The following is an 18,533-nucleotide window of genomic DNA, read 5'->3' on the forward strand; positions in this document are numbered from 1 at the left end:
AACACAGTTCGTTTTACTAATTCTAACACAGTTGGTTGAAAATAAATGCTTCCAATCTCATGGCCAGACTGCCAAAGGCAGTGTGTGTGCATATGAGTGACAAGTCCTCTCCAACCTTCAGAACTGTTTCTTCCAGGAGCATGAGGAGGGGCCGTAATAGAGCCCCCACTATATATGGTCTTTTGTGTCACAGCCATTATGAATAAGCCATTTCCTAGCATGGGAGACAGATGCCTTGTAAGTGGTGAAATTCAGAGCAACCTTGGCCAACTTAAAAGAATACAAAATGCTGTACTCTGAAAGCAGTAGCAGCTGATGCTTCACCTTATCCAATACAATTTATTGCAATTTTCTGTGTGTATGTGCTGTGTCATGTACTTGACCCAGAAGGTGAAATATTGACTGACAGCCATTTTTTAAAAATACAGTTTTCTGCACAAAAAAAACTCTGTGTAAGAAGAATGCGTATTTATTGGAACATGTTAAGAGTAGCACAGCATCCATGCCATGAGATCAGGTTGCCTCAGCAGTTAATTTCTCAAGGCAGGAATCCTCCCTATTACACTTCTCTCTGGTGTTGTATTAAAGATCTGGTGCTGATTAAAGAATTCAGAATAAAAACCTCTCAATTGCCATTTATTTTTTCATATGTTAAGATAACCCAGAAAACAGCGGAATTTCTTTTCCTCAAAGTATTTGGATTGTGTTTCATGGATTTATTTTTGGAACTTAACACAGTAACATTTTGAACAACTGGAAATGCTACTTTACAGACTCGCTCCCTTTCCTTTGTGTAAACTTTTCGACAAGTGCATCAGGTTAGTACTGAAGCAGTCGCTACTTCTTCACACAAGTTAGTTGCTGTTATGTGTTAGTTAAGAGGCACAATACAGAACACTAGTAATTTTGGTGAAGGTGTTATATGAAATACAGGCTAGGATCTTGGCACATGAGAAGTGTATTTCAGGCAAATGATATGCAAGGGCTACTGTTTTGCAGCCTTGGCTTGCCCTAATGTCACCCCAGTATTTTTTTTTTCATCAGCAAGCACTCAGTAGGTGAACTTTTAAAAGTAACCCTTATTAAAAAAAATGCTGCCTAGTTTCTAAAGAGGCCTGTGTCAGCACAGTTTCTTCTGCTTTCATTCAAGGAAGCAGTTGGTATTCCTTGCCATCTATAAAACCATGTGCTGGATCAAATTGCTCTGGAAGCCCAGCTTTTTCAGGTGAAGGCAAGGGCCTCCAGTAGAGAAGATGAAAACTGAAAAACCCTAGTACCCAAACTGAATTCCGGCCAGTGTCACTTAGAACTAATTCTAGTTCAACTGTGCAAGTCTCTGTCTATGCTCATTATCTGGAAAGCTCACAGCAACTATTCCTATTTGACATTTATTAAGCTGCAATAATGTCCTGTATGCTGTTCACAGGCCAACTTTTCAACACTATACAATGTGGAAGAATACAGCATGCAATTACTGTAACACGTCCCAAAAGGTGCTCATCTTTTCACAAAATTGAGAAAGGGAGATTGCATTCCTAAGCAGCCAAGAACAGTTTTCCCACTTGTTCTTGGTTTTCAAAGCTAGAGATAGGGATGTTATCCTGAAATGGACTTTCTTGACTCTCTTGATAGCTCACAGCATGAAGTGAGCCACAGCGGCCACTCTGCCAAGTGGGGCTCAAGCTTTCAAGAGCTCAATCAGCCTCTGTTAGCACTTTTTAATATACTACAAGACAGGTGTGGTGTGTCCTGCCTACTCCCACTTGTGCAAGGGCAGGTAGCTAACTTCTATGCCAGTATCAAGTCTCTGATCCCTTATTAAGAGCAGCTCCAGGTGGAGCAGATAAGAGTAGTTTTAGGCCTGAAAAAATGTAAGCTTGTTCACCCCAATGGGACTTTTTCATATTTTCCCAGGAGGGAAATATGACTTTTTCATATTTTCCCATGGGATTTTCATGTGAGCAGATATAATAGATAAGAAGCATTCACCCATGCAATTCCCAAGTGTATCCTGAGGCATAGAGTTTGGGAACAGTTTTACTATCTAGCCCACTGTTTTCCGTAAGGCCCAAGTATCTGGTGTTTCCACTAGGTGCTATCGGACTCTACAGGATGTTTATAGGAATATTTTTGAATTACTTACAATATCAGTACATGACAAGACCCATTCACACATGCAAGCAGCTGTTTACAGAGTTGCCACTTTTTCTTTTTAAGGATTTTGGCTCACATAGCAAAAAATGTGCAAAGCAGTTCATCACAGTGTACTGCCAAACATTGTGTCATATGGTCCAGTCTCTAAACAGCCGACTGAATGTTTGAAATCAGAACTAGGAATAATCCAAAACTGCTGCCATTTTAGTGACCGATCCAATTCTTCAATCTAAGCCCTGCCAGTACCATCTACTTGCATTAAGAATATGATAGGGCTTCTTACTTGAAAGTGATCTTCAGTTGCCTTGCCACCCATGTTAAGAACATTCAGTGAGCTGGCACGCTTCATGCTGGACAGTGAACATGCAAGGATAAACCAATAAGAAGGGCTGAAATGGAGTGCTTTGAACACATATGTATACAACAAGAATTTTACTGCAACGTAACTCCTAGTATCTTCTAAAAGACAACATTTGGCGCACATGCATCTTCCTTAATCTAAAATACATCAAAACTAAGTCACCAAAAACATTCAGGAAACACTAGATGTCATTCCATCTGCAGAATGTCAGTTACTAAATTGGATCTTAATCTGAGAGGTGACCAGTCTCTTAGAAAAAATAAAAATCAATAAGCTACCCAAGATAAAGTTGTATAAGTAGCATTAGCAAAGCCATCAAAAAGGAGCATTTAACCAGAGCCCTTGGTGGGCTTCTACATAATTAAGGCTTGCATATTCAAAGTTTTGGTATGATTTATAACTTTAATGGAGAATGGGATAGATAATACAATCTCTGTCTTGCCTGGATTGTGGGGTGAAACTTGTGCAAGGCAGTGAAAGCTCTGCTATTCTAACAATCGTCAAATGAAGCTCTCAGTTTCAGAGGGTATTGTTAATACACTGCCACATCAACAACTAACAAATTTATAGCTGCAATATATGTATTACAAAAGTATGTGAAGTTATACCCATAGTGGTTCAAGGATTTTTTTAAAAGAAGTTATCCAACATTTAACCATATTGCAATTTAAAGTGCCTCAAAAAATCTAGGTAGCATTCATCGTAAGATGAGTAGCCACCACCTATATTGCAGAGCAATGCATGAGCAATTAATATTTCTCCATAACATTAGCTTCCAAATCTTTTTCTCAATGCTGCATCAAAACAGTCACGCTAATCCCAAAATGAATTCTTTGCAGGCAGACCCTTAATGTGCAACTAACTTTTACACAGAGTAGACTCACTGAAATTAATGGACACATTTAAATTGGTTTCGGTGATGTCAATGAGTCTATTATGAGTAAAAGTTGTATACTATTTCCTATGTGTAGAAGAAACTACCTGTCCCATTGACAGCTCTAGAAAACAGGACTGCTCTCACTAGCCACTTGGTAAACTGCAGGACAGGGAACCTTGCTGAGAAACCTACACTGAAACCCCCTCACACTTTTGCAAGAATATGGCGATCCAAATTATTTAGTCTCACAGACAAATTAGGAGAAGGGGACATGCTGATACAGGTTAATCAGAAGGCAACGGCCAAGCCTGACAAGCGTTCTACCCATCTGCATCAAACTGCAGGGTGTAAAAGCACTGTTCTCAAAGAGCAGCCCTCTGTGCCACATAATAGATTGTTTTGTTCTTAAAACTGAGACTCTTGCTAGCCAGGGAGGAAAAGGAGCTGGTTGTTCAAAGTGAAAATGGCTCAGGGTTCGTCTAAAAGTCCCAACAAGTGTACACAACACTGAAGTCAGTGGGATTTCTCATCCTTAAAAATTATGCAGACATTAGACTATAATAAATCTGTAACCTGGCAATCAAAATAAAGATTATGAATGAAGTTATACATGCTTGTATAGTTGGGCATAATATTTATGGCTGCACCTACACAGTGTCAGTGCCACTATGATTTTATTTAAGCAATATTTTTTTTAAAAAGCCTCCAAAAACTACAATGCACACGTTTTTAAACGCAACACAAGTGTTAGCAACACAAAGAAGCAGCAAGCCATGCAGCGTTGACACCTGTGTTATTTATTTATATAAAAAATAATACAGTAAAGCGAAAAAAACGTTAACTAAATATACATAACGCACCACATAGAGCATGAACACAAAACTCAAATTCTAAGCAAATAAAAAAATTAATAAAAAGTAAAAATCCACAGATGCAATGCTGAAATGTTAAATAATGAACAAACAAAAATACAGTGTTTCATCATGTCCATGAATTGTCCCTATATAAATTTAGTAATTTTAGAACAAAAAGTTAACTAGCTATATGTGACCATTAAAAATTTGGCAAGTGCACTTGTACATTTTTCAAGTTTGCGGCAAGACTGAAGAGAACTGGTTTATTTATGATTTTCAGCATTTCCCTTTGCATTCGAATCTACAACTGGTTAATAGCACTAGTATTATTGCAGCACATCTGAAATCTCCTTCGAGAAGGTGTCACTGAGGTAGGAGTCTTGCTTGATTATATCACTACGCTCACAGAGAGTCTGGGTTTCCTTAAATGTTCAGAAGAACAGTAAACCAAATGTTAACCATGAATCAGGTTCCAGCTTTCAGTTTTAGGGATTAGTAGTTAATCAGAAAATTATACCACCACTTTGTGGGGATAGTAGTTAAAAGTTAATTGAGTAATAGTTGATTACAGACATGAAGGTGCTGAGAGAGACTGCTTATCTTCTGGCTCCTTCCTCAATTCAGCCTGACGACAGCCCCCCCCCCCCCCGCAAATATATAGCTTAGATCCAAAGAACCACACAGTGAGTTCTCTGCACCTGTGGACCTTGGTTGCTCATCAACAGCACCCTAAAAAGCATGAAGGCTCTTAAAAAGCCAGGTGTTTCAAAAGCAGTTTATGTGATATGGCTGGGGGGAATCAAAGTCAAAACTCCTTGCTGGGAGTGTTGAAATCATTTTGCAATGGCTAAAGTGGCTCTTTGTATCCTAGTCTATACCTGAGGACATCTGGAAAAGTAGGAAAGCTTCTGACTGCACACATGGGGTGGGGAACCTAAAATGTCTAGCTAAAATTCTTCAGAGCAACACCAATATGTAACTGTTCAGAGTTCTATATATTTGTAGAGACTGGTAGAAAACCGCTTTCATTAGGACAAATCAATATTCACAATGAAGAATGCAAGACTAAGGTTACACACTGGATAATACACAATCTATCCGTTCATGTTTTTCCCTATCTTTAATTGAAGATACTTAAAATAAAAACTAAGAAGTTTTGAAAAAAAAGAACTATCACTTTGGGTGGTATGGAATTCTAGACGAAGCTTCTAAACTGCTGAATTATGTCCAAATACTTGAAGAACTTTCAGATGGATGAAACTGCATTCCTGAACTGCGGGGGGTTGGACTAGATGGCCCTTGCGATCCCTTTCAGCTCTGCAATTCTATGAGCCAGATTTATTTTCTGTTGCTCCAGAGGGTAGGACCGAATCAAAGAGCTTTAAATTACAAGTGGATTTGGGTTAAATATTATTTAGTTATTGAATTTGTATACTGCCCTTCATCCATAGATCTCAGGGCAGTTCACAATATAAAAATACAAGTTAAAAACACAAAATAATTAATAAAAACAAGAACAAAAACAAAACAATAAACCCCTCTCCTCCGTTAGGAGGGAAGCACTTTCTTACAAATAAGCAGTTCAATAGTGGGGAAGATTGTCTTGGAAAGAAGTGGACTCCCCTTCTTTAGAGGTTTTTAAGCCACCTATCAGGGATGCTGCAACAATGGATTTCCTACATTAGCATGGGATTGAACTAGATTACTTTCCAGGACCCTTCCCACTCTATGATTCTATGAACTTCCATAATGATCTGCAGACAAATGCGTAATACTATAATTCAACTCAAAATAACTATTTTTTCCCTTTTTAGAGGATCTCCTCCCGAACTGCCAACCTGCAGAGTTCTGTGTAACACTAAATCTTGTACACTATATTATGAGCATTGGTTTGTACTAATCAAGTGGTCATTTTACAAGGCCGGCTGACGTCTTACAATAAAACTAACACTGCAACTTGTACAGCAGTGATAGTATTCAACTTCAGTGAATACAAGCATCAAAAATATCTTCAAGCCTAAAAAAAGGTTCCTGTTAATACTGATTAGTTCCCATTTAGAGAACAGTGGCTATTTACCTGCTTCTGCAGTTCTTCTGAAATTAATCTCTGCACATACACATCATGGAGAACAAAACTTGGATAGCTGACTGTTTTGCACAACAAATCCAGTCACATGATCCATGTATAAACAAGTATCAAGAGGAAGACTTATTGGTATAGTACTAGTACCATTCATATTTCTGGTGTATGTCAAGGAGTGGCTGATGTATTTTACTTCATTTTCATTTCAACAATAATTTACACTTGTGTTCTATGCAGAAAGTAGAATGGCTGATATTAGTATGTAAAAAATGTTGAATGAAAGTGCAAATATTTATCCAGTTAAGTAAACATGAAGCATTTCAATAATCTATCGCAATCACATTTATACACACACATTCATAAATGTATGTTAAGTTCTTCTGAACCAAATATGCCCTAACTCCGTTCTCAGAATTAATATTGTTAAAGGGGAAACTGCTGAAATTCAGCGAAGTGCATCAATATTTTTCCTGTGTGGCAAGACAGAATAGGTAATTCTGGGGCAATTCTTTCTGGAGTTTACATAACATTGGAAGTTTTGCTTTTACAGAGCCACTGTTTACAATCACATTGTTAAGTACAGAGAACAATCTTTCCAGCTGTTAGGACTAACTTATAACAAGTGCTACAAACATCCTTTGTATTACATTTCTGCGAGATCTGCCGTCAGATTTTATGCTGCAATTCACGCACGAGATACAGCAGAAAAAGCCATTATACAGCATGATGGGTACAGCACCAAGCGTTCCAGCACATCTAGAAATAAATAATTACCCGGGGTTCTTTGGTTCACTCTCTCGTGAACTTCCTCCCTTCAGCTTTCTAACCAACTTCTCACTGCTGCGTCTAATTGAAGCACGAAGTTTGCTAAAGGAGCCACTGCGTTTTAGAGATCCCGTACCATCCTGAAAAAAATGAGCACATTTAAAACTGCAAAAGCTTTGCCCTTCTGTCACAGTTCAGCAGTTGCTACAACTACAGTCCAATATTCTTACTTTGCTACCATTAAATGGTAGGAACAAAATTGTATCACTTAATTTCAAACAAAATTTAATGGTGTGTTTTTTAAATTTGCTGTTACCTTCTCTGGTGCTCTGAGATGAGCACCAGAAATCTAATGAAAAGCATTATTTGTATTTATCAAGTATTCTTCCGGACACAGTCCAATATTACCCCCCCTATGCCACCAGATTCATTGAGATGAGAAGTTACACAGCTCCACAACATCTCAATGAAGCTTACTCAGGAGAAGGTCCTGAAGGCGTACACCTCCTTAAAGAAACAAGAGATTAAACTCCTAAGTCCCTCACAGATAAAATACAAAATTAACAAATGTATATTAAAACCTTATGGACAGGTGCAGTTTCTTACAGGATATATAAAGTTTTTATTTGCAGGACCACCACACCACTCCATGCTAACCATGAATACAGTAAAAGACCACCACCAAGCAGTAGCATTACATGTTTAATGAATTCGTTCACTCTAACTTGGGCAATATGTAATAAACATGCATATAAACAAGAACAAAAGCATATGCAAGCATTAAGTTCCATAGTGAAGTTATTCTACTTTGTGTCCTTAACTGTGTTCCAGAAAGATAAAATGTGAATCTAGAGCTTGCTTCACATTACATTAGTTTATTTTATAGTACAGTATTTGGAGACAGTTTTTTTTAATAGTTCTTATTTTTCCAGAAGTCAAGTTTGTATGGCCAAAGACCTATTATATTTATTGCTTGACAAAGAAATCCATGTGCACTTAACTGCAAGTTAACAGTGCCTTGCAGTTTCTAGAAAGCCTCCTTTCCTACAGTAGCTATGCAGAATTCAAAGTACTACGCAGCAGACAGAAACAGGCATCAGTTGGAGTGAGTTTATTAGAAGTTAGAAAGACAAATACACAAAGTCACCCAACACCAAGATTAGTAGAGAAAAGCGTAACTGCTGAACTTTCACATGAAGACTAAACAGCACTGCTACTTTAGGATAAGCATAAGTGAAGACATCCAGAGTTCCATATTGATGTTAACCCATGTGATAGGTCTCTAAATACACTTTAAAGCACTGTGAGCACATGCCTTGCTTTTTTTAAATAAAAAACCCCACCTGTATATTCTGTAAAGGTCACCATCATGCCATTTTAATAACACCTTGTGTGATAATTTAAACTACCTTTCATCATAGTGAAACAGCTACTTATCAAGTTCATTCTTAGTTTTGTTAATTCTCATCTGTTACACAGCAAATGGTTATTAACACCACATTTTGTAAGACTAGATACATATCTGGCAAAGCTAAACATGTACAGGAAAGAAAGAGGAACCCTTGCCCCAAAGAGAGAGAGACACCAGCACTGAAGAAGTGGCCATTTTTACAAGAAGTGCAGCTCTGACAAGGATCTTAAGGGATTGCTAAATACACAGCAGTCAGTAGTGGAGAGAAGTTAGAGCTTGAAGATGCTGCACGCCCGCCATGCAGGAGACAGTGTAAGAATCAGAAAAGGCATCTAGGCCTGTCGGACAGAAATGGAGAGAGAAAAAACTGAATGAAACTGTTGTGGGGAGAAGTTCAACAGTTTTCCATTTTGAGCTTGTTAGTCTTAACAGTATTTCTAGGTCACCTGCTAATGTTGCTTACAAATTCTCAAAATCAGCAGAGACAACAGCTTTAAAAATTCATAGTATCCATAATGCAAAAGAAAGCCAATGGAGGACCGCAAACCTTCTGTGGTCTTTTATTCTAGGTTCTATATTGCGCAGGACTTTGAACTTTTAAAGGAATCAATATATTTTCCTTAAATATATATAAAATCCTATTCCTGTGTTTAATAAAGGAAAGCAGATACGTTACTTTAAACCAAAGGTGTATATTATGGCATGCGAGATTCCAGTTTTAAAAACTACACAAGCCAAAATAAAAAGTGATGAAAATAAATCAATTGGGACAAGGTGCATCAATGTAAGCTTTAACTTCTATGAAATAAGTGAGATGTGCCCACTCCAAAAGCACTATCAACCAACCCATATTACAAAGATTTAGTGTTTCATTAGAGTGAGGATTTCCCAACCTCGTTCCTGGGAATGCTGAAGTTCCCTAGAATTTAGTAGGGGTTCTTTAATGAGATTAGAAACTGCAGACAAGCTCCCCTTAATACTGAACGTATTCTGAGCTCACATGAAACAACAGTGAGATCTAATGGGACTGCCCAGTGCCTATGTGTCCACAAACATGCCACATAGTTATCTAGACTTTTAGAAGACATCTGAAGGCAGCCCTGTTTAGGGAAGCTTTTAATGTTTAGCAGACCATTGTATTTTAATATTTTGTTGGAAGCTGCCCAGAGTGGCTGGGGAAACCCAGCCAGATGGGCGGGGTATTAATTATTATTATTATTATTATTATTATTATTATTATTATTATTATTATTATTCACAGGTGTTCCTTAGTGGAGAAGATCTGCTGAAAAGTGCTTTCCTGGAGGTAAACAGTTTTTAAAACCCTTACACAATCATGCCAGTAAATGGACTGAGATGATTCGAGATTGTAAAACAATGAATGCTAATGCAGAAAAGAGAATCTATGGCAAGGACCCAAAGAGCCTTTTGCATGCGGCTGAGGCACTTTGACCCATACATGGAAGTTTCCATTCAGTGGCTATCAAACCACTAATGCTAATCATTAAATCACGGGCATCCAATATTGTGCCCTCCAGGTGTTGTGGGCTCCAACCCCTATAATCTCTGACCACCAACTGAGTTGGCTGAGGATCCACAAAATCAGGAGGGCACCACATTGGCTACCCTTGCATGTAATAGTCGTAAGTGAAAAGCACCAAGTAGGCAGAATCAGCTTTGGCTTATGGCAAATGGGGTCACTGTACTTCAGTGGTTCTGTTCCTACCTGCAAAGTTTGTTTCAGAGAGTAGCACTGGGGAACTGCCCATCAGCCCCCTGGCACTTATGCTATGGGATGCCACAGGCTGCCAACCTGGCCCCTCCCATGCTTTTTAACATTGATATGAAGCTGTTGGAAGCTGGGGATTTGGAACGAAGTTTGATTAGCACATCCAAGTCAGGTGTCGCTTGCAATCCCAAGGCCAGCGTTTAAATGCTGCAGTAGACTGGACGGCATTTAGAAAACTTAAACAATCCTGGCAAGACAGAGTCCTTGTGGGTGAGTGCTTCATCTGGGGTGTAGGCCAGTTACCAGTTCTGGAGGTGGTTACATTCTGGCTTGAAGAACAGGCACATAGATTGAAAGTACTCCCTGGGTCATCATTGGAACTAGAGGCCCAAGTGGCCTCAGTACCTAGGAGTGCTTTTTACCATAACTGGTATACTAGTCATGCCTGAATAAGGACAGCATGGCCACAGCACTCTATGCTTTGGCAACCTCAACACTAGATTACTGCTATGTGTTCTATGTGGGGCTGCCCTTTGCCTCAGTTTGGAAGCTACTGGACTGTCATGAGCATTACAGAGAAAGAAAGGATGGGATACAAAATGAGATGAAATATTAATATTAATTGTTAGATTACTATCATGGTGAAGAAATGAGCAGAACTGAGCACCTGCAAAATTAGAAAAAGTAAGAATGCCAACATGAAATGGGGGAAATGTAGAAGAAAACCAATTTCAGTTTAGAACTTGAACATGAAAGTAACCAAAACGGAGTGAAAAAGTGGACATGCAAACCTAAACGAAATAGAAACCCATTAATGCCACATTATTTTAAAGGTGGAACATTCCACTCTGGAAAAGTTCACTTTCTGAGTTTTATCAAATGTGAATGTCACTGACCTAGAAATACTGTTTAGTTATTTTCTTGAATGCCCCTGTCAACCCCACATCTGCATGCTTTTTAATTAAAACACAAAATGGATGGGGAAAAATGCTTCCCTCACACTTGACAATTTGAAGGCATGCCAACTACAGAAGAAAAAAGGGAAGAGTACAGTACACAGTTCTAGTGCCAAGGGGACAAATTAAGGAAGTATTAAGGTGATAATATTTGTATTATATGCTGATTGACTGTCTTAGGACAACACACACCAAAGCCAATCTGAGAAACAGTGGAAAGAGAAACCTTTTTCTGCATCAAAAGAGCAAAAAATATAGACAGCTACAGCAGCCTTTAGGATCCTAAAGCTCTGGCAAATGACAGAGTTATAGCTGACAAGTATTCCACTATGAAACAGAACCTACACACCACAAAACAAACTTAGAAAAACAATGACTACTGCAATCTGACTAAACGTGTACTGCATAACTAAACCACCACAAGGCTGACACTGGCAATTTGCACCTCAGAGCACTCCATGTATGTGCCCAGTGCCCAATATAACCGAAATCAAAAGTAGTAACCATCTCAGTACTACCAAAATCCTGAACTGGTTTCACACCAAATAACAAGCAGGTTCACAGACACATGTTAAACAGTGATGGGAAGTTTTAGAAAGGTTTTGTTATTGTAACCAGTGGCACACCTTTCATGTTAAGCAGTGGAACTAGACATTGTGAGATAGGAAAGGCCTCACTTTAATCAAGGATCTGGCAGGCTTCCATAGGTAAATGGAAAGCAGCAATTTGTCATCAGCAGATGGGTAGATTTTATGTTTGCACCATCATGATGCCATGAAACAGCAAGAAACTTGCATCCAGAAACCTATGTTGTGTGTATTTTTTGGTTTAATTCTCCATACCAATTCCATTTAATTGCATAGCAGTGCTTTCTAGTGAACCAGAGAAAAAGGAAATCTTCTGAAACAAAGGGGGATATTAAAAAAGAGGGGGGGGATAATAAAGTAAACAAATTGCCATCCTGTTGCATCCAGTAATAAAACAAACCACTGGTAAGGATTAGGTCCTATACATTAACCAGGACATTCAATCAGCATTCAAACACTTCTATCTAAATCCAAATTTTAGTGAGTTTTTCTTAATTTAAGCTTAATTGGTCAGAACCTACCCTCAAAAGCAAGATCTTATTGCTTTTGCTTACATTAAAAACTACAGGTGCTTATGAGCCAAGAACAACCCTGAATACACAATAGAATGATAACTTAACTGCTATGCCAATCTAGGTTTGGTTTTTTTCTTACACTGTGTACTGTACTTACCCCATTCCATTCTACGCTCATACTCACTTCCTCTCCTCCATCAGGGCCACTCTCATACTTTACCACGTCAACATTGAGGCTCTCGCGGCTTCGCCTTCTCTCTATACTTTCTGGGTCATTGAGCACTTCAGCAACTCTCTGTTTGTGAACATTATCAAGACCCTGTGAGCCAAGTAAAGGGGAAACAGACATTTTACTTTGCACCAAGTAGTTCAGTGCCATGAGTGAGAAGAGCAATTATCATCAAGTTACTACGGAGTCTACAAAACATTACCGAATAAATAAGCACCCATTAGCTGTATATGAAGCATAACCATGAAGCACATACTACAGAATTAAACAGGCAAGTTTGAGGAGAAAATATTATATGCATATTATCTACACCAACAAAATTAATGTTCTAGTCAAAGTAACATGCTTTGACTAATTTGTCTGAAGGTGATAATTTCAGACCAACAACCCACTATATTCTAACTAGGTTTGTCAATTCCGTTAACTTAGGCTGGGTTCAAGGGGCTGCATATGGAATTCTCTGCAAACCATTTGTGCTTTTGTTTCCCACCCTTCCACTTCAGCACACATGCACAGGTGCACATACACAGTCCAAATATGTTCCTGAAGGTCAGGAGACCCTTTGAAGCAGGACAGAGGGCTGCTGTGAGAATGGAAACATTGTACAGTGGTGCCCCGCAAGACGAATGCCTCGCAAGACGGAAAACCTGCTAGACGAAAGGGTTTTCCGTTTTGGAGGTGCTTCGCAAAACGAATTTCCTATGGGCTTGCTTTGCAAGATGAAAATGTCTTGCGAGTTCCTGCGGTTTTTTTCCCTCCCCCCCCCCTTTTCCCCAAGCCGCTTAACAGCTGATCCGCTAAGCCGCTTATCAGCTGATCCGCTAAGCCGCTAATAGCGCTAATCCGCTAATGGTCTTGCTTCGCAAGACGAAAAAACCGCAAGACGAAGAGACTCACGGAACGGATTCTTTTCGTCTTGCGAGGCACCACTGTAAACCCCTCTCCTCAAGTGGAAGCGCTTTCTGCTGGCATGCACAACTGCTTGGATCCTGGCCTTACTTACTTCCCCAGTTTAAAAATCCTCCACTAAAGGTAGTTTCAGGATTTCTGCCCTTGTTCTTAGTAGCATCCTTTTTGAAGCCAACCAAAACTGCACACGATATTGCAAATGTGGCCGTATCAAATATTTTATATAAAAGTTATTATTACTCTCCACACATTTTCTTAAAAAGTGAGAATATTTTTTTTTAACATAATATCATTAATGGGAACATTTTTTAAAAAATCAGAGTAAAAGAATGTGTTAATCTAGTTACATATTTCTGATTGTTCATATTAAACTTCATTGTGGTCCCCCACCCCACCCCATGGAAGTTGCCAATATCTGCTTCTGAAAAACAATAAAGGCAGTGCAGACAATCTCCTAACCATGACATTTCCTCCTATCTCATCTGCATAAGTCCACCCTCATCTACAGTATGTTTTAACCAGGATATAGCATTGCCACAGGATCAGTGTTAAATCACGGTTTGCACTGAAGCAGGCTTCCAAGCGGAGGTACAAACAGAAATTCTAGAAGGTTCAGATTCACTGTAGTTAAATTCAAATTCTTTGTAACAAAATACTAATAATTGTAGCTTAACCCTATCAGAAGTGAAACGCTTGATAACAAAGCACTTGCCTGTTTACGGGACCTCATTGCTGCCTCTTCTAATGTTTCAGCAGCTTCAAACTTGCCCTGGCGTCTGTAAAGTGCTCCAAGATTCTTTAATGTAGTTGTAACTGTTGGACTACAAAATATGTGTTAAAGTTAGATTCCGGCAGGAGACCATTGCCTCCCAAACTTGAAACAATTCTGTCTAAAGTACAGCAGAATATTCCATTAAAAGCCAATGCTCGTCATAAATTTATAATGGGCACTTACTGCTCACAAAGAGTTCTGAATAGGTCTGCAAATGCATAAGAAGTTACTTACTAGAAAGACCTTCTGCCAGGGTACCATGTATTGTTGCAGCTATTGCTGTCCATTATATAACTAGGCTAGTTCTGAAGCAGTAACCTTGACAAAGACACAGATCACATATTCCTAGTGTCCTCCTTATCAGCCCTGCTCAATTTTCCAGTCCCAAAGGTTTGCAAAAAAATGTCTGCTATATAACACTTAAGTCTGATGCATGATTCTCTGGTTTTTGCCTCTTGCTGTTTGAATGCAAGAGAGAACACCCTCCTCACATATGCTACTATTTAAAAAGCTATTATATAACACAGATAAATTAGCAGAAACAGAGGGATATTGCAGCAATGAAAGAACTAAGATTACTGAAACTGTGACAAGTGACAATTCCTCTGCTGCCCCTTCCCACTCCCTGAAGGAGGAAAAGCCCCTCCATGCATCAACATACCTTTAAAAATATTATTTATTATTTTATTAAATTTGTATCTGTAGATCTCAGGGCAGTTTACACAATACATAGAATAAAAACAAGAACAAAAGGGGGGGCAGCAAAACCCTCGGGAGGTTGTGGACTCTCTTTCCTTGGATGTTTTTAAGGAGAGGTTGAATGGCCATCTGTCATGGATGCTTTATCCCGAGTTTCTGGCATTGCAGGGAGTTGGAATAGATTATATATATAAATATTTATTAGAGTTTCCAATTTAATACAGACAAAAATACCACAAAAAAGAAACAAATAATACACAAAAAAGAAAAATACAAAAATATCAAAAAGAAACAAATATGATTCCCATCACTTATTTCCGTCACCTTCTGTCTCAGACCTCCTCTCACCTCCCCCTTTTGTATTCCAAATCAAATCTTATTTCCGCAAATTCTTGTTATAGCTTATTATAGATTATCTTAGCTTATTACTCAACCTTTACATTACAGCTGGTAACCACTTAATTTCAATCCAACATCATTCTAACATTCATTAATTTTGGAATAGATTACCTTTGGGGTTCCCTTCCCACTCTACAATTCTATGATTCTATGAAAACAATAATCCCCCCTCCCCACCAACACATTTAAAAGGGTATAGCATGCTAATCAGCCATAGGCTCTAACCCAAAATAAATCCAAGACCCTGAGTCCATTCTGAAGTTGGAAAATGTAGTATTGGTGGGCTTAACTTGTAGCCAGTGATTTCAAACAACCACCTCTACAAAAGGACGGCCAGTAGGGTTTTTAGCAGCCACTGAGCATCTCTCCTGACATGGTAGGAAGCTCCAGCCTTCTAGCCAATACTGCACAATATTCCAGTCACTTTATGCTTCTGTTTCCAAATTTTATCTTTCTAGGTATTTACACAAAGCCGAGTCTCTCTAGGTAGTATTGCAACACCAGTTTATTTGGATGACTGTTTCAGTCACAATCAAGACATTTCCACCTGGAGAAAAACCTGTTCTGGGAATTCACCTAACACCCCCAGCGAATTTCGAGGGGTGGGAACCTTGTTGCACTAGCCAAAGTCCTTGTGCAAGCTTCCACTAGTGAGACCAGTTAACTGAATCTGGTTAATTGACCAGTTAATCGAATTAAGGTTATATTCAATTAACTTTTACTTGGAGTAGACTCGTGTAAATTTATGACCACTAATTCTGCTGGGTCTACTGTGCATAAAAGTTAGTTGAATACAACCTTTATTAAGTTTCTCCATAAGGACATTTACAATTATCTTCACTTTGGAGGTTTCCAGAATTCAACACACTGTCAACAACATTATTATTTTAACACTTTAAATGTTTTTAGGAAAATGTACCTACCTATCAACTTTGCAAGCTTTATACCAGCCTCCATATTCACCAAAAGTAGTGCCATCTTTTTGCTTTCCCTAAATTGCAAACAGTGTGTTAAATTGTTATCTTTAACGCTATAAGGTCAAAAATAAATTTCTGCTTCAGGTATCCTCTTACTTTGCATTCTTCTCTTTCTTCAGCATGCATCCAGATTGGTTTGTTTTCATCTATGTAAAAATAAGGTAAGGGATACTGTGTGAAATAAAATGACCACATTTGGCCAGACCAGCATTGTGAAAGAATGCTCACCAACGCAATCCTATACTCACTTATGAGGGAGGAAGCCCCACTGAACTTAGTGAGGATTACTGCTCAGTAGACATGAATAGGATTGTGCTGTAAAGAAACATTATGGAAAGCTACAGAGATATCCACCCCCAATGTTCTAGGACACTTTATTCACTGATCAGAAGCCACTCACGGTACTATTGTATATAAATGATGCAAACCTTGAGTTTATCAAATAAGCTAAACAGAGCAAAGGGTCATCTTATCACACTGTGACAGAACAAAGACATATTACAAGTAGATGTCTTGTTTTTTTCACAGCCTAAGGATAGGAAAAAAGAATAGCTAGAAATCAGAGTTACAAAATGGTTGCAACTGCTCTTTCAAAGCAGCTTTGATGTTAACCGAATTGCAAGCAGCACATGCAAACAGAAGCTTAGTTGTCTGCTAGAACATACGGAGACGTCACTTATATCACAATGACAACTTTGACACTTCAAGCAAGCTGCTTACATAATTAACTCATCACAAGGAAGCCAGTGCTCTGCAACTACTGCTTGCAAATTATATTCTGTGTATTAACAATCCAACCAATTCCTTAAATCGCCCAATTAAAATGTATGATTCTTCAAGTCAGTCTTTTGGGCATCATTATTATCATGATAACCTAAAACCCTCTGAAGAATTCTGCCAAGATTTGTAAAAGGAAGTCTAGAGCCAAAGAGCAACTGCAAACATGCCCAACAGGATTAGACTTTGCTTGGACTAAAAAGCCAAGTGCTCTCCCCACCTTCCCCCTAGGGCAGGCATAGGCAATCTCGGCCCTCCAGATGTTTTGGGACTACAACTACCTTCATCCCTAGCTAACAGTGAAGGGCCTCAAAAATAGAAATTCCAGCATGCTGTTATCAAAGTAACTGTTACAAGACGGGCAAGACCATAAGCAAGCAGACAAACAAAGCAACTGTTACAAGTCAGGGAAGGCCGTAGGAGGCAGACAAAGAATGAGTAAATTAAGAAGTGTTAACCTTCAAAAGGAGAAACATGGAATGTTAGAGCCTGATTGGATAAGAATGTAAAGTCTCACTCTCTGTTGTTGTTTGGTTTTTTTGTATAGTCTATAAAAAGTGGGCGCACCCTGATTGGGGTGTGCAGATTGCGAGATTATCGTGCTGCACCTTTGCTTTGCATATGCATTTCAAATAAACCCTGTTATAACCTGAAAGGATGTTTGCCGCTTTGTGTGAATCTGTGCTCCGGGGACCCTATAGCAGATACGGAACAAGTCCAACAACAGGACCAGTGGTCAGGGATGATGGGAGCTGTAGTCCCAAAACATCTGGAGGGCTGAGGTTGCCTATGCCTGCCCTAGGGGCTCAGTTTGCATACAATATTAAACCATGGCTTAGCACTTGGTGCACAAGCTGGAATATGCGTGTGCTGGGATGAACCCAAAGAAAGCCTTGAATTTGCATACTCCCTGCTCTTCTTCCCCCACTCCCGACCCACAGGTGGTAGGAGGACGACGTCTGCAGAACTTAATTTCACTTTCAATATATCCTGGCTTATCCTTAACATACAAACTACAAGTTGTGGTTTAAAAGAAAATCTACACAGTAAACAAGCAAGCTTCCACCATGAGTTATGAATCTCGTTTGTTCAGAAACTGACTAGAGTTTGTTTCTAACCAAAATGTCTGGTTAATACTTTAACAAGAAGCAAGGATTTGTGAGAAATGAAATTATATTTTGCAGAAGTTCTTCTGCCAGCAGGGAAGGACAAGGGAAAGAGGGAGCTCAAGGCTTTGCTCAGGCTTTTGCCAGCTTCTGTACATAGAATTACCATATTTTTTGCACCATAACACTCACTTTTTTCCTCCTAAAAAGTAAGGGGAAATGTCTGTGCTTGTTATGGAGGGAATGCCTACGGGTGGCATGCCTACGGATTTTCCTCCTCTAAAAACTACGTGCGTGTTATGGTCGGGTGCGTGTTATAGAGCGAAAAATACGGTAAATAATGATTTAGCATTACATGCTTACTCAATTTATC

General features: G+C 39.0%; 1 protein-coding gene across 11 annotated transcripts in view; it reads right to left on the reverse strand.

The window, feature by feature from the left end:
• KLC1 (kinesin light chain 1) overlaps positions 1-18,533 on the reverse strand; it is a 47,276-nt gene that overhangs the window by 8,009 nt on the left and 20,734 nt on the right. For 2 of the 11 annotated variants that reach the window (XM_083733847.1, XM_083733843.1), the window contains exons 10-15: positions 16,374-16,423; positions 16,224-16,291; positions 14,143-14,251; positions 12,477-12,611; positions 7,104-7,234; positions 2,438-2,504 (exon numbers count right to left, since the gene is read on the reverse strand). In XM_083733847.1, coding sequence (XP_083589973.1) covers positions 2,438-2,504; positions 7,104-7,234; positions 12,477-12,611; positions 14,143-14,251; positions 16,224-16,291; positions 16,374-16,423 — 560 coding nt within the window. Of the gene's footprint in view, positions 1-2,437; positions 2,505-4,168; positions 4,669-7,103; positions 7,235-8,190; positions 8,844-12,449; positions 12,612-14,142; positions 14,252-16,223; positions 16,292-16,373; positions 16,424-18,533 lie in introns of those variants that run through there. The other 9 variants (XM_083733846.1, XM_083733842.1, XM_083733848.1 and 6 more) reach the window with 5 other exon arrangements.

Source organism: Podarcis gaigeae (assembly GCF_964106915.1).
Source record: "Podarcis gaigeae genome assembly, chromosome: 1".
Classification (NCBI taxonomy): Eukaryota; Metazoa; Chordata; class Lepidosauria; order Squamata; family Lacertidae; genus Podarcis; species Podarcis gaigeae.